This window comes from Carlito syrichta, unplaced genomic scaffold (genome assembly GCF_000164805.1).
Source record: "Carlito syrichta isolate Samal-C Ts95f unplaced genomic scaffold, Tarsius_syrichta-2.0.1 Scaffold263506, whole genome shotgun sequence".
NCBI lineage: Eukaryota > Metazoa > Chordata > Mammalia > Primates > Tarsiidae > Carlito > Carlito syrichta.
Window position 1 is genome coordinate 414,780 of NW_007207602.1, and position 15,570 is coordinate 430,349.

Sequence of the window (15,570 nt, forward strand, 5' to 3'; positions counted from 1 at the left end):
CCTCAGCCTTCCAAGTAGTTGGAACTACAGGTGCGCGCTACCACACCCGGCTAATTTTTTGATTTATTGTAGAGATGAGGTCTCACCAAGTTGCCCAGATGGTTCTCGAATCCACGGGCTCAGGCAATCCACTGCAATTATTTAATAAATTTGAAATCACTTCACAATAAAAAGTAAGCTGTAGGAATACTCCTTTATTTTACAACTCTTTGTTGGCTTAACTAAGGCTCTAGAAGCTCAGTTCATTCATTGAATCAATTCATGTTCTACCCACTTTGTTCTTCACAGGAATATTAACCACTCCCTTGGTTTCCAGGCTGAGTGCTCCCTCCTTGAACAGTGTGTGCTGGGGATGTTTCTTCATTCATGTGTAGAAGCACTACACAGTAAAGTTGCCATACCTTTTGAACATGCTTCTCACTCAGAGGCCCCAGAGAAAGCACAAGTCATGCTAGTGGCTACAAGTCAACTTAACTGATGGGTAAGTTTTTTCTAAAATGTCCTGGCTTGTCTTTCCCAGCAGTTCACAGACACAAAGGCTGTAATTTTACTAAACTTTGCAGATTTCGTGGGTTTTCTATTTTCTTAAAAGGTCATTGCTTGTCTCTCCTTTAAAATCTTTGCTTCTGAACTGAAAAACTTTAAAGTCAACATACGGTGTCCTCCCATTCTCCACATCATCTAGCTTAATGCAGGGCATATATTAGGTGTTAAGCAAATACTTCTTGACTTGCTGACTGGAACGTCACACATTTTAACAGGGAGCCACTCCCTTGGTTTCCAGGCTGAGTGCTCCCTCCTTGAACAGTGTGTGCTGGGGATGTTTCTTCATTCATGTATAGAAGCACTACACAGTAAAGTTGCCATACCTTTTGAACATGCTTAAAATGTTTAATGTAGTATTTTCTTAACATATGCCTAATATGTACCGTTCCGGTGTCATATTAGGCATATGTTAAGAAAATACTACATTAAACATTTTAGTAAAATTCACATTTTTGTCATTTACTTACATTGTTGAACCAAAGATACAACAAAAATCACAGATAAAATTTTAAAACATGCAAATAAAAAATATTTTGCTAGATTCTATCAGCAATATTCAAAATCATAAACCTAAAGCATTTTAGAACATATCATGTACTATAAAGGAATCAGTGGCAGATACAGTATTTAAAGCTAAGAAGCAGAGATGTTCTGTAATTGAAGTCACATCATCTGACTCCACTATAGCCTTTTGTTTCCATACTGAAATATCAAGGCTTCTAGGAATTCAATTACTGTCTTTTTTTTTTTTTTTTTTTTTTAGAAAGCAAGATTTATTGAGAGGACAGGAAAGTTCCCACAGTGGAGGAGAACTGAAGGGGTTTCCCATCGTCTATTTTTTAAAAAACAAACTTAAGGTTCAACTGATAGTGCTTCAGATTTGAGTCTCTGGAATCCAATATACAATAAGACCATTTATTCAGTAACATCAGACAAATTATTTTACTTTATTAAGCTTCAACTTTCTTATCCCTAAAATGGTATATTAACGGTACCTAAATCCAATAGTTGCTGTTGGAACTATCGTAACTGAATATCTCAGCCTTGAAATGCATTTTAAAATTTCTTTTTTTCCCTTTTTCTCTTACTCCTAAACTGTAGCTTTGAAGCATGTCTTAAAAGGTTTTTGTCTCCTTTTTCCCACCAGACACTCCCTTGCACCGTGCACACTTGCTAAGAAATTCCAAGGGCTATCCTTGAAACAAATCAGGCATGGAGACCCAGTCGTGAAACTCGCTCCCACTTAGAAATCACTTAAAGGTGGTTAATCTATCACCCCGCTGTAGCTGAAATAGTACCAGCCAGCACTCCAGATGGACAATAACTCAAGACGCTCACCAGAAGGAGACATGTAGACCTGCACCCTAGGCCCCTTTTGCATGCTCCCTGTACTCAGTTTCTCCTTTTAAACCCCTGCACAGTCCAAAAGTTGAGATGGCTTCTTTGAAGCATGAGCCTGGCCAGCTCCTTAATTGCTGGCATTTGAATAAAGCTGCTTTCCTTCTACCCCATCTTGCCTCTTGTGTCTGTAGTTTTTAAAGCAAGCAAGCAGACGAACTTGTTGGTTACAAATTTGGTGCCCCATATGATGAGATATACGTTGCGAGTGACCTAACCTGTCTGCCTGGTTTCCAAAAGACAGAGCAGCTGGCCGAGGCAGCACGCCAAGGCTTACTCATTCACACTACCAGGCAGACTGACAGCCACTCGTAGGCACTGACTGCTTGTGGTTAGCTGAGCCTGCAGCTGGGACTTCAAAGATCTCCTAGCAGCTGCAAAGAACGTTTTGTATTGGAGACTATCCCATCTTTTCCCTTCATGGCTTCAACTGCCTATAAAACCTGGGTCAAAGTGGCATTTGACATCTGAGAACTCGGACTTCAAAGACTGAGTACGTCAACTCTCTGATTGCATCCAGGATTCCCCTGTCTCTGTCATTTGGTTTTTATGCCTTGTGCACCTAGACAGGTCAACTGTGGTGCCATGTTGTGGTGACATTTGGGGCTTTATACTTTTTTGACCTAGAGATGTCATTTGTGGTGCCGTGTTATGGTGCCAGTTTGCACTTGAGACAAGACTTTTAGGGTTTGGAGCTCAGTCTCTCCTTTGTGGGACTAGATTTGAGAGTACTCCATTTGCTTAAATCTATGCTTGTGTCTGCATCTGTCCCTCCCTGGAAGTGATTGACATAACACCTATCTTATCTGTGACCCTATTATTCCAGAAAGAATGCCAAGTTTTCTCGGACTCCAGCTCTGCTTTACCCAAATTTTGGTCCATAGCCTTTATTGGATTGCCTATTGAAGTTTAGTCATGTCTACAGGTTCCAATTTTGTCAGAAATATAATTTGGATCCAGTGATCATTTATAAAATGGAGACCTTGTATTGCTATTTCATAATCTCTAGGAAAAAAAATGGTTTTTAAATTACTAATAAAATAGAAATGTCTTCAGAATTGTCAGCATACATTTTTGTCTGGGTTTACTGATTAGGTAAACTGTATATTTTCCTCTATTAGATATTTTAATGTGTTGGTTTGACACAAAGATTATAAGATTATAAACCTAGCCAAAACCGGAATGGTCTTTGTACAATTTCGCAGGGCAAATAAGACTAATTTAAGATTGTTGGTGCATAAAAAAATAGCTGAATCTTCTCAATTATCAGCAAAATGCCCACAAGCTTAAAGTTCTTACTTAGGTGAACACCTGATGTTCACAGGCTATAAAAATGGTTAACTAGGAGTAACTTAAAATGAAGACTAGCTTTATCTAATATTTCAATTTTCATAAGAAATCTGAGTGTTAAATATAAATAAATTAAATATATGTGAATGGGACAAATAGTTATAAACATTTTATGTATTTAAAATCTTAAAATTATTTTGGATTTTCATTAGATACTGGGTCATATTCAATTAAGAAAGATTTATGATATGGAGAAACATGTTTTAAAAAATTATGATATAGAGAAATATAGAATGGTCTCAACTATAAAATACTAATATCTAACAGTTCAGGATTTCTTGCTTCCTAGGTTTTCAATAAATTTTAAGGTTACTAAGAATAATAATTATAACTAACATATAATTCTATATATAAGGTATGCCAATGTAAAATATGGTTTTTGGTTAAAAAACTATGAAAAAAACCATAAAGTTATGTTATAATTGAAAAAACAATTTATGTAATCTCAAGGTTATAAAAAATGATAGAAAGAAATCAGTGATTAGGTGAGTGAGATGTAAAGAAAATTATGGATATAAAGATGTATTTTTGGTAAGGAAAGTTATAAGGAAAACAAAATGATTTATAAAAGAAAAAATTTTCTATGGTGAATTTTTTCATAAAATAAAATAACTGGCTATTTTTAAAAGAGAGAAGTATAGGGAAAAAATCAGGAAGTCCAAGCATGTTATAAGTGGTCTATGTTAGTCATTATAAGTTTCATAAAAGAGAACATATAAAACAATTATATAAAATTAAGTTGGCTATAATTAAAAATAATTTATAATAGTCTTTCTAAATATTGGTCCCCTATGTTAGAACAAGACTTCTTAAAATATTTATTTGCTCTTAATAAAATTACAAGAGGTTTATATTTTTAATTCTATAACCTGCTTATTTTTGAAAACTTTTCAGATCAAATCTCAGAAGTTCAACTTTTGCTGTGTCTTACTTCTTTCAACCTTTTCTCCATATGAGAAGGCTTGAGATGATAACTCTCTCCTTCTGCTTTTTCATCAGCTTCTGTAAATTTTTTCCTCTGGTTCTAACTGCCATTATGACCTGAAGCTAAAATGTTTTATCTTGAAGATATAAAAAAAAAAGTGTTTCCCTCCATTATAACTTGATTCTCTACTCTTGACTCTCTTGACTTTTCTTGATATGTGTGAATTGTCTTATGCAACCAGAAAACTTTCCTTGCAGTCATAAAGAATCATGTATTTCCCTGCTATACTTGAGAGCCTAGACACATTCTTCTTGCGTCTGACTAATTCAAGCACCCCTTTCGTCAAGTTTGACTTCAAGGTTATCTCAATGGACTTCCCATAAAGAGAAGCAATCACAATACAGAAGATTTTTCTTTGCCTTTTTGGTAACTGGCTTTAAAAAAAATTTACATTTTTACAAGATAATTTCTATGTTGTCATTATTAGGTCTTGATTATCTGAAAAAAATGAGATTTAAAAGATTAAAGTTTATATATCCATATATCTTTCTGTATTGTTTTTAAAGTCTTTTAATTCTGATTCTCAGTTAAATGGAAACCTATTATTTCATTTCAATCAAATGCTATGAGCCTTTAACATCTTTAACAAATGTCCTCAAAATCAAATCCTAAGCTACGTTTCTGACCTAGACTCATTACTGGGAACTTGTCAAAGCTATAAAAATTAATCATCTACAAGGTTGTAAAATCCTTTTACCCAGTCAGACCATGAACTCCAGTGTCATCACCTCCAGCCCTTTGAAATGTCCTGATCAGGTACTATTAACGAATATTTATGCTGTTAAGTCACAGGGTTTTGACTCCTGGGTACACATATCTCATCTAAAAAGACATCAGCTGCTGTTAGATCTTGAAAGTTGATGCCAGTATCTGATGCCAAACTCATGCTAAACAAAGCTTTGTCTTTAGACCCTGGAGAAGGCAATCAAAATAAACTGCTTTCAGGAGGCACAAGGACAGACTTGTATGCAAAGACACTGAGTCATTTAATAATTTTGTTGCTATCTGAATTCGTGATACTAGATAATTTGAATGTTTAGCTACCTGTGAGCTTCCTTTTTCAGTTAGTATCAAAATTAGACAGAGCTTAGAAGTGCTTTGTTTGAAACATTGCTGATAATTTTGTTTTGTGTTATTGCCAGACTTAAAACTGTTAAGTCCCACTGAGCAATCTGTTTTGCACTGCCAACACACTACAGCAAAATCTGTACCATATCAGGCATCCTCCCTCTAAGCCCAGAGACTATCGTGGAAGAGATGGGCTCATGAAATTGTAAGTGCTTGTTTTGAGAGAGAAAATTAATTCAAACCCTTCAAATCAAAGACAGGTGTACAGATACCTAAACAGCTGATGGCTCAAAACCTAGAGCTTATAGATAAGCTAGTTTTGTAAACTTACTTTTTGGCTTTGTTTTTGATTATGCTACTTAAAATATTTTAAAAGTTGATGAGTGTCTGCCCATCTCCATTCCTTTCTGGCCTAGAACTTTTAATTGACTATAAGTCTTTTGACTCTAAGCCCCTTGGTCATAGGGGTCCCACTAAGGTACATGACAGACCTGGGGCAGGCAACCACACCACCCAGGCAACAATATGGGACAAAATAAAAACTTGGCCATTGATGCTACCCCTGGCCTAGCTTGACCAAAAAGGGAAAGATAATCTAAAAAAAGAATAAAGTCCTAAGCACAACCCCCTTCACTAACAAAATGGACTGCATCTTGGCCAAGGGGATCCCAAATAAACCTTAAAAACTTAGTTCCCAGGCCATGGTGGGACAAAAGCCCAGACCCACCACATTACGTCCCCTCCCTTTTGGGATTTGGACACAACTGACCAGCATTAATGTTAAAATACAGATCATAAGACTGACATGAATATTCATAACTCCTCCTGTAACATGTTGAATACGTATGTTTGGCCAACCTATCATCATATTCCCACAAGAACCCCAGGAACAACTGACAGTGGAGATGATGGCTATAAGAATGTCAAAGAAAGTTTTGACTCATTCCTTTCTTCAACCTTTAGATTTCCTCTTAAAGACCACAGTCAAAGGGAAAAAAACTGAAAAGATGAACCATCCTCTAAAAAGAAACATTGTCAAATACATTAAAGAATCTAGGCATTTATATTAATTTCTGCTCATGAGTTTGCTTCCAACAGGGTGATCATCCCACAGACATGGCCCTACATTCTTTTTAACTGAGAGACCATATCCTCCTAAACACTTAAAAGCAGAGGATCTAAAATTACTGCTTAACACACACACACACACACACACACACACACACACACACACACCCCACAGATAAGAAGAAATTCTTTCTGTTATATCAAGTTCCTACAGTTTCTAATGGATGTCCTAAGCCTAAATGAGATTCCTATTCCTATTAACATTAACTGCTTCACTGAATGGGCATAGACAGTGGCCTCCTTCCAAAATAAAACAGACAGTTGGGTCTATGGGAAATTACCTCTACCCTCCTCTGTGAGCCTGCCATGGAATATCTAACCAGCCAACCTGAGTACTTGAAGTTGCTTCGATGGTATAGCTTATTGCTCCTAGGATGCAAACCTGTACAGAGTGTTATTGTACTGAACACTATAGACAATTTTGATGCCATGGTAAGTATTTGTGTATCTAAACATAGGAAATATACAGTAAAAATAGAACATAAAAGACAAAAAATGGTACATTATAGTGGGCACTTACCATAAATGGAGATTTCAGGACTGGAAACTATTCTCAGTGAGTGAATGTGAAGACAAAAGTCTAGGACGACTATACACTACCATAGACATTATAAACGCTGCACATCTAGGCTACACTAAATTCATTAAAATATTTTTCAATAATAAATTAACTTACTGTAACTTTTTACTTTCTAAACTTTTAAATTTTTTTAACTTCTCAACTCTTTTGTAAAAACACTTAGCTTAAAGCACAAGCACATTGTACAGCTGTACAGAACTAATTTTTTCTTTCTATCCTTATTCTATAAGCTTTTTTTCTATTTTTAAAAATATTTTTTTACGTTTTAAACTTTTTCATTGAAAACTGAGACACAAACTCACACATTAGCTTATGTCTACACAGGGTCAGGATCATCAGTGTCACTGTCTTCCGCCTCTACGCTCTGTCCCACTAAGTTTTCAGGGACAATAACACTCATGAGGCTGTCATCTCCTATGATAACAATGCCTTCTTCTGGAATCCCCCTGAAGGAACTGCCTTAAGCTGTTTTATAGTTAACTTTTATTTTTTAATATGTAGAAAGAGTACTCTCTAAATGATAAAACATAAAACAGTAACATGAGTATTTATTATCAAATATTATGTACTGTACATAATTATACGTGGTACACTTTTATACAACTGTCAGAGCAGTTGGTTTGTCTACAAAAGCATTACCACAAATACGTGAATAATGTATTTCATTAGGACATTATGACAGCTAGGACGTCACTAGGCAATGGGAATTTTTCAGATACATTACAATCTTAGGGAACCACCAACGTATATGCAGTTCATCATTTATCAAAACATCCTTATACGGCACATGGTTGTATTTTATATTTATATTTTACAGGGAGATAGAGACAGACAGACAGAACAAGACCTTGAAAGAGATTCATAGAAAAAAGCTTGGAAGAAAATGTACCACCAGAGTGTTCATCTAATGATCAATAAATACAACTCATTTTTATTCTTACACTTCACTGTATTCTTCAGATCTTCTTCTAGGAACACAGATCATCTTTGCAAATACAACTAGAAATATGCTATTTTTAAAACCCTTTCACAAGAATAAACCATATTTGTTTAGAAAGTTATGCTCACAAAATTTTGGTTACATTACTTAAATTCAGATGGTCTCCAATTTACTGTGGTTCAACTTATGATTTTTTGATTTTCTAATGGGTTTATTGGGATGTAATCCCACTGTAGGTCAGGGAGTTCCTTATGAGTTACAGTGCGGTTACAATTTGTACTAAGTGGAAGTCACTTTCACACCATCATGAGGTCACAAACTCATAAGTTGAATCATGGTAAGTAGGGAACCATCTGCTGTGTTGCCAGCATTAAATGCATTTTTGACTGAGGATATTTTCAATTTACCATAGGTTTATCAGGACATAGCCTCATAGTAAGTTGAGCAGCATCTGTAACTAGAAAAATATATTATCATTCTTATTGTTTTACATAGACTGCTTGTTCCTTGTCATCAGATATTAACTATGAAGAACAAAATTAAAAAACATGGTTACCCTCTGCAAGTTCCACTCATGTTTCTCACTAGTTCCATCGTGTCCTATCCTTATTTTATATATCTTTCCAATGCTTCTCATTTCAACCTGAATGAAATGCAAAGAAAAATAATTATCAGCATGCTTTAAATTAAGCACATTAAATGCTTTTTTCTCTGCTGCATATTAAATGCACATTTTGCTCCTGTTAAAAAGCTGTCAGATACCCTTTCAGATTACCCTTCAAAAAGTCCTCTCAAGAAACTATCAGTGAAGCTCACATACAGAATATGAAACAGAAATATGAGCCTTGACTAAAAATATGCGGAAGGAGTCAAATGAAAGAATAAGATAAAGAACATACATATGCTCGGTTCTGAGTTACCACACATTTCTCACTGGAAGCCAGCACTTTCTGAGTTCCAATGACAGAAAGATGGGCTCTTATTTTAAGAAGGAAAAAAAAGCAATTTTAACCAAAGAAAAGCTAAATATAACTATTTCTACAAGCTTAACAAACGTGTGAGTCTAGAACTTCCTTCTACTCTAAAAATCTTCTCTTCTTTGATTACTAGGCTAAGATATAGATGTTCTAAGTTCAAAGAAAAGAAATAAACCTGTCTATAGAGTATGTTTACTTGGTTAATTCTTGACATGGTCCGAGAGTATTTGGTAATCCAGGTAGCATCATAGAGAACTGGATTTGAATCACATTGAACTCAGTTGAAAACCTGGCTGTTGTAAACTGAGTAAAATACAGTTTACATCTCTGTTCTTCAAGTTTTTTTTTTTTAATCTGCTCTATGGCTATAATGCTTACTACATAAAATGTTTAGTGTAACTAAATAAATGTTTATTAAAACAATAATCTAGACATTGTGCAAAGCCACAGGTATACAAAGATGAAAATGATAGCAAAATCCTTAACTAGGAGAAATGTATAGCCTAACAAGGAAGGTAGATTCATAAGCAGATATTTTCAGTATATTAAAATGCATCTAGAAAACCGAACTGTGAAGATGAAAAAATTTCATATACCACTTTACTAATTAATGGCTTAGATAATAGCCATTATTACTACTTCTACCGTAGGTACCCATCTACTTGCCGAGGCTACAAATACAAACCAGAAGCACTTGCTCATGATGTCTGACTTGCACTGCTGCCTGCGTATAGACTAGACCCTGAAAGAGCTGGGCAGTCAGCTGACCCAGAAACCCTCAGAACTCTACTTTCAAACCCACTTCCCATGCTTAGAATTCTCTTTTTTAAAGTGTCTGCCACCACTTTCCCTTATAGACTGCAGCAGCTAGAACAGCTCTGGGCCTATTATATCAGGTGAAGAAGGATATGCTGGTGTTGGCCCGGAGGAAGGAGCAGAGGGATGTTATCTCCCGCATCCAATTTCCCTCACTTTCTTATTCCCAAAGCTCGTCTCAGTGACAGAAATCAGGGGCTATCTCTTGCTATAAGAAAAGAGTAAAAAGTTTTCCCATAATTTAGGCCTGGTTTATCTCTGGAAGGTAAACCAACCTCTAAATGGCCTTTCATTGTCCCAAGAATATATTAGTACTTAAGTATAAACCTTCTTTCTCTACACGCTAAATGAAAACAATAAAGGGATATCTGAACTGTCATTTTACCAAGCTTATGTGACATCATGCCTGTCTGCCTGTTGCTTCAGGAGAACAAAACTACCACACAAGGCACTTGGTTCTGTGCCAGCCTAGAGGAAGGACTTGATATGCATGGTCTCTTCCAATCAGCTCAGAAGCCCTCTGAAAAGTAAGCCTCTTTTTAAGGGTTTATTTTAAAGGATTAAGAAATGCAAAGTTAAGTAATTTGTCTAAAGATACACAGCTGGATACATAGTAAGTTCCAAGTAAAATGTGAACCCAAGTCTGTTTCATCAGGAATACTACTCTGTCCTCAAAAAATGACTGTATGCTCACTTCAGGACTAGAAGGAAGAAAAGGAGAATGAAAGAAATTTAGAAGTGGCAAATGATGCTAGTGAAAAGGAACAAGGATATCAGTACCCATAGATGAGAGAGAGAGAGAGAACAGGAATGAGTTAACTAATCCTAATTTAGGGTTCTCAGACTATCAAGAGGACCCACTCTCAGTGTCCCTTAACTCCTTGGCCAGTGCTTCTCAAACTTTAGTGCTCACACAAATTACCTGGGGATCTTGATAAAATGGAAATTCTGATCCAATAGGTTTGGGGTGGGGACAGAGATTTTACATGTCTAACAAGCGCCCAGACAATGCCCATGCTGCTGGCCTAGGGTCCACAAGACTCTAGAGTCCTGGGAGCTTCCATACCTACTCCTAATCTCCGCAATGAGGTAATAGGTTGGAGCTGTTCTCGCTTCACAGTAAATGAGAGAGGTTGGTAGAAAGTATATCCTGAAGCCATTGACCAGGAGAAGGAGCGAGTCCTTAGTAGCTGTAATGACACCTGTCATTCATAGAGCACTTCCCATCTGCCAGGTACAGTCCATGAGCACCCACATTCCCAGACCATCTTTAACTGCAAAGCAAGCCTTTTAAGTGAATATTATTACCCACTTTGTACTAAGGAGGAGACTATGGGATTGAGGATAAACAACCTATTTAAGGTCACAGAACTTGTGAAAGGTTGATTTGAACCTGGTCTCCATGACTCCAAGTGCTCTGTTCTTAGCCAATTTATGACATTTCCTATATGTCAGTAGGATTCCTTTTTAAATTATCTGCATTTTCTCTTTTTGTTTTCAAAATATCAAACTGCCCTGGAATTTGTAAAGAATGGATATTATTGCCTCGATTCTGTACATAATGATAATAACGGGCCTGGAGAAATTAAGCAACATATTCAAGGTCACTTGGCTAACATATGGGAAGCAAGGACTCCAGCCTGGCTTACCTGATTTGCAGTTTAGTGCTATGATCAAGATTCTCAACCTTGATTGTGCCTTAGAATCACTTGGGGACATCTAAAAACCTCAATACCCAGGCTGCACCCTAGGCAAAATTAAACTCGAATTTCTGGAGGTAGAACTATGCATCAATAGTTTTTAAAACTCCCCAGGTTTTTAATTCCAATGTGCAATCAAGACTAAGAATCTATACCATCCATTCCAAGAATTGACCCTGGGTAAATTTTTCCAGAAAAACACTGATAGGATTTATCAGCACATAAATATATATACCACAAGGTATATTATAAGAAATAATACACTTTCATAGGGTGACATAGGAATCTAACCATACATATGCATTCTGAGTTCCAAACATTTCCAAATAATCTTTTGAAATATATGTAAATAAGATATGACTGCCTGTGCCCCTCCACAACTGCATTTCTTCACTAAAAATTAATTTTAATGACCGCAAAGGTAGAATGACATGATCAGATCTGAAGATTAGATACCATGTGAGTATCAGTGATTGCCAGCACCATAACCATCAACAGTTGGCTTCTTGGTGACATGAGTTGGCCTCAATCATTCTCTATTCGCTAGCCAGCCTTAAGATGCAAGAGGAATACGCTCCAGGGAGAATAGTTTCTACTTAACAGTACACCAAAGAACCATATAACTCTCACCATGCAGGTGGGTGGAAGGATGGATTAGTGAAGTGGAATGCCATTGTCCTAATTGAAATTTGGTCAAAGCTCTGAGGAACTGGGAGAGGCAACCAGCCATATTCAAACTTATGGCCCAGAGGAGAAATTAGAATGCTCATGGGCTCATGGGCAGAGCTTTAAAACATGGTCAGTGAAGATGCCAAGAAAATGGTTTTATACTCAAGACCTTTTCAATAAAAAGAGAAAATAATTTTTTTAAAAAAAGAAAATACCCTTCTCAAAGTGCTGGGATTACAGGTGTGAGCCACAAAAAAGAAAAAAACAAACAAACAACCATTTCACACCCATTCAGCTTAGCTGAACAGCATTCAAAACATAGGCAAATATGTGAAAGAAGAGTTTTCATGACAAAAAGACTCTTATATGGCTTATAGTCTGGTTATAATTTGAATTGAGGTGGATGGTTTTTAGGGCCAGGTTCAAACTAACGGCCTAAAGCAGTCTTTAAAGAAAGCAATTTTCTTCTACAAGCTTCCTTGCTTGTAGAAGATACATGAGCAAAAATATTTTCTTTGTTTATTACAGTAAGCATTAAGATAACTAACTTATGGGGATTCTAACAGACCAGAGATTCATTGTATACAGCACCTCCCCCCCATTCCCCTCCACACACAGACACAGACAATCTTGTATGTCACCGAAATGCCTTTGGAATGTTCAACGAAAAATACTACTGCTGATGTTGTTTACCTGAAACTCATCCTCCTGTCCTGGAAGGAAGAGCTGTTCTGGGCTGTCCTTGCTTAGACTTATTGGCCCAATGACTCCTTTGTCTCCATACACCCAGAGTGTGACATTGGCTTGAGTCCCTGCATTTCCTGTCAGCACAAACACCTTCCATTTGTCTTCTGACAGAAGAGTCTCACTACTCTGGGAACATCTGATTTCCTCTGTGGGGGAAAAAGGACATTAGCAGCAGTTCAGATACAACATCAGACTGACAGAATCCTTTGTCACTCTGAAGCCAAGGGATATAAAAAGACGGGCAAGGGTGGGGTGAGGTGAGGCGGGATTCCAGGGAGTTGATTTGTGTTTCACTCCTCTCAGCAAGGCTCTGGTAACTGAAACCCAACTACTGAAGAAAACTGAATGAGAACAATAGACATCTGAAGTGCCTGGCAGTCTTTCACTTATCCTCCACGCACACTGGAGTTTGTGGTTCTTTGCCCACAGCTTTTTCATAAAGCTGCTGGCATGGCTTACACATTTTACCTAGAAGTACCACAACAGAAAGCAACAAAAAAAGTGGAATTAAAAACACATTTTCAAATAAAATAGATAAGTGGCCAATCGAAGGAAGAGAAAATTTTTCTGAAATATTTCTGAAATTGAAAAAAAAAACCCCACAAAAGAGGGCAACAGAAGGGATTTGAAACTAAAAAGAGAATTTTCACACATAAAAATGGCTCCTGAGGTGCTCAGAGCAGCTGTCCATTAGAGCAGGGGTTGCACAGCACCAGTGTTTCACATGGCAGCTTCTAGCAGTGTCCAAATAACCACTCCTTGCTTGTAAAGAATGCTATGTAGTCCCCAACTAGAATGGCTGTTTTCTTCACGTTCCCTTTTGCCTGTCATCTCATCTGAGGAGATACGGGGACATGTAGTGCTGAGAGCATCTTCCAAGCTACTCGGCATGAATTGTCTGAAATTGTCCAACAACTGCACCTTAATTCTTAGCTGATATTTCCACTTAGAAATCTTACACAGCCAGGACAATGAAGTAAATTTCCTCGTGTCAGATAGGTGAAGGGTAACCAGACCTCTTCTCCTTCCTCTGATTCTGTGGCTTGAAACTACAGGCCTTCCTAGGCAGCCCCTAGGATCTTATTGATGATGACAACAAACCCAGCAAATAAGCAGTTACTCTTACTAAGTTATAATGAACTAATTTTAAAAATAAAAAGCTATGCAAAAATGAATAAATGAAAAGAAATACTATGAAAGACCTGGCATTTATTTTTTTAAGTTATTTTCTCTTGATTGCCCTGAGTAATCATTGTCAATATAACAGCAGGCGTTTTCCCTTCAATTATAATAATCATCTCCATTTATTAAGTCCCCACTGTATGCTGGGCTCTCTGTTGATTGTTTCATGTGCATTTCTCATTAAATCCTTGTTATAAACCCAGGAGGTGAGTCAAATTATGATGTCCATTTTAAGATGAGGAAAAGTAGCAGAGAAGGTAGATAATATGCCCAAGTCACATAATAAGTAAACTTTGGAGCCGGGCTTGGTGGCTCAGCTTGTCATCCCGTGCCTTTGGGAGGCTGAGGTGAGTAGATTGCCTGAGCCCGCGGGTTCGAGACCCGCTTGGGCAGCGAGACCTCATCTCTACAATAAATCAAAAAATTAGCCTGGTGTGGTAGCATGCGCCTGTAATTCCAGCTACTCGGAAGGCTGAGGCGGAAGGATCACCAGAACCCAGTGGGTCGAAGCTGCGATGGCCAGGAGCGGCCACTGCACTCCAGTCTGGGCGACAGAGTGAGACTCCAACTCAAAAAAAAATAATAATAAGATAAAATAAAATAAGTAAACTTTGGAATCTTTAAATTCCAAGGTGCCTGCACTTAAGCAACCTTGATGGGTGTTTTGTGTTCACCTAAGCACAACTCACCAGGGCGAAACACTGGTAGCATTTGAGGTTTTCATTTGTGCTAAGCACTGTCCTAAGTACTTAATATCCCTCATCATGTCACTGCTACTCAGTCTTTACATGACTCCTGTGAGGTACTGTCCCCAATTAAGCAGGTGGGCAAACTAGGACTCAGAGATTAAGTAACCTTTCCAGAGTTACACAGGAAGTAACACAGTCGTGCTAAACCTCAAAGTCACATGGAGCAAGTATGAGTGCCATGCCATTCTGAGTGTAATAGCAACGGTAGCAGACCTGGAAAAGTTCACAAAATTGGTTCAACAAAATTTTTATAGCACAATCTAATGATCAGAACTCAAATATTACATGTGAACCCCTGACTGCCTGTTTGGTATGTCTAGTCAAACACACTTGAAATTTCCGCAGGCCCTAGACAACTGTGTAACTAGATTTCTCCTGATGAACACACTACCACACACAAGTTCCAAAGAGTAATTAGTGACCCTAGACCAGCATAGTCATTTTTAGGATCATTTACTTAATATCTAATGAATAGCTTAGTCATCTATGAAAATCACTTTTATTCAATTCAGAAATATTTACTTCCTGTTATTTGCTGGGCACTGTGTTAGATTCATTGCTCTCTTATAATAATGGAACTGATTAAAAGTTTGAAAGATAAATAATGAGAGTCTCACCCTGGAGATACATGCTCTCTAGTGGAGAAGATAGTCATACAAATACCTCATAGAAAACAAGAGAAGCCGGGCTCGGTGGCTCAGCCTGTAATCCCGCACCTTTGGGAGGCTGAGGTGA

At 37.3% G+C, this 15,570-nt stretch overlaps 1 protein-coding gene across 1 annotated transcript in view; it reads right to left on the reverse strand.

The window, feature by feature from the left end:
- The window catches only part of LOC103254031 (lipoxygenase homology domain-containing protein 1-like), a 241,470-nt gene that overhangs the window by 31,442 nt on the left and 194,458 nt on the right, over positions 1–15,570 (reverse strand). The window contains exons 17-18 of the mRNA XM_021709625.1: positions 12,851–13,050; positions 8,552–8,638 (exon numbers count right to left, since the gene is read on the reverse strand). Of these exons, the coding sequence (XP_021565300.1) occupies positions 8,552–8,638; positions 12,851–13,050 (287 nt within the window). The remainder of the gene's footprint in view (positions 1–8,551; positions 8,639–12,850; positions 13,051–15,570) is intronic.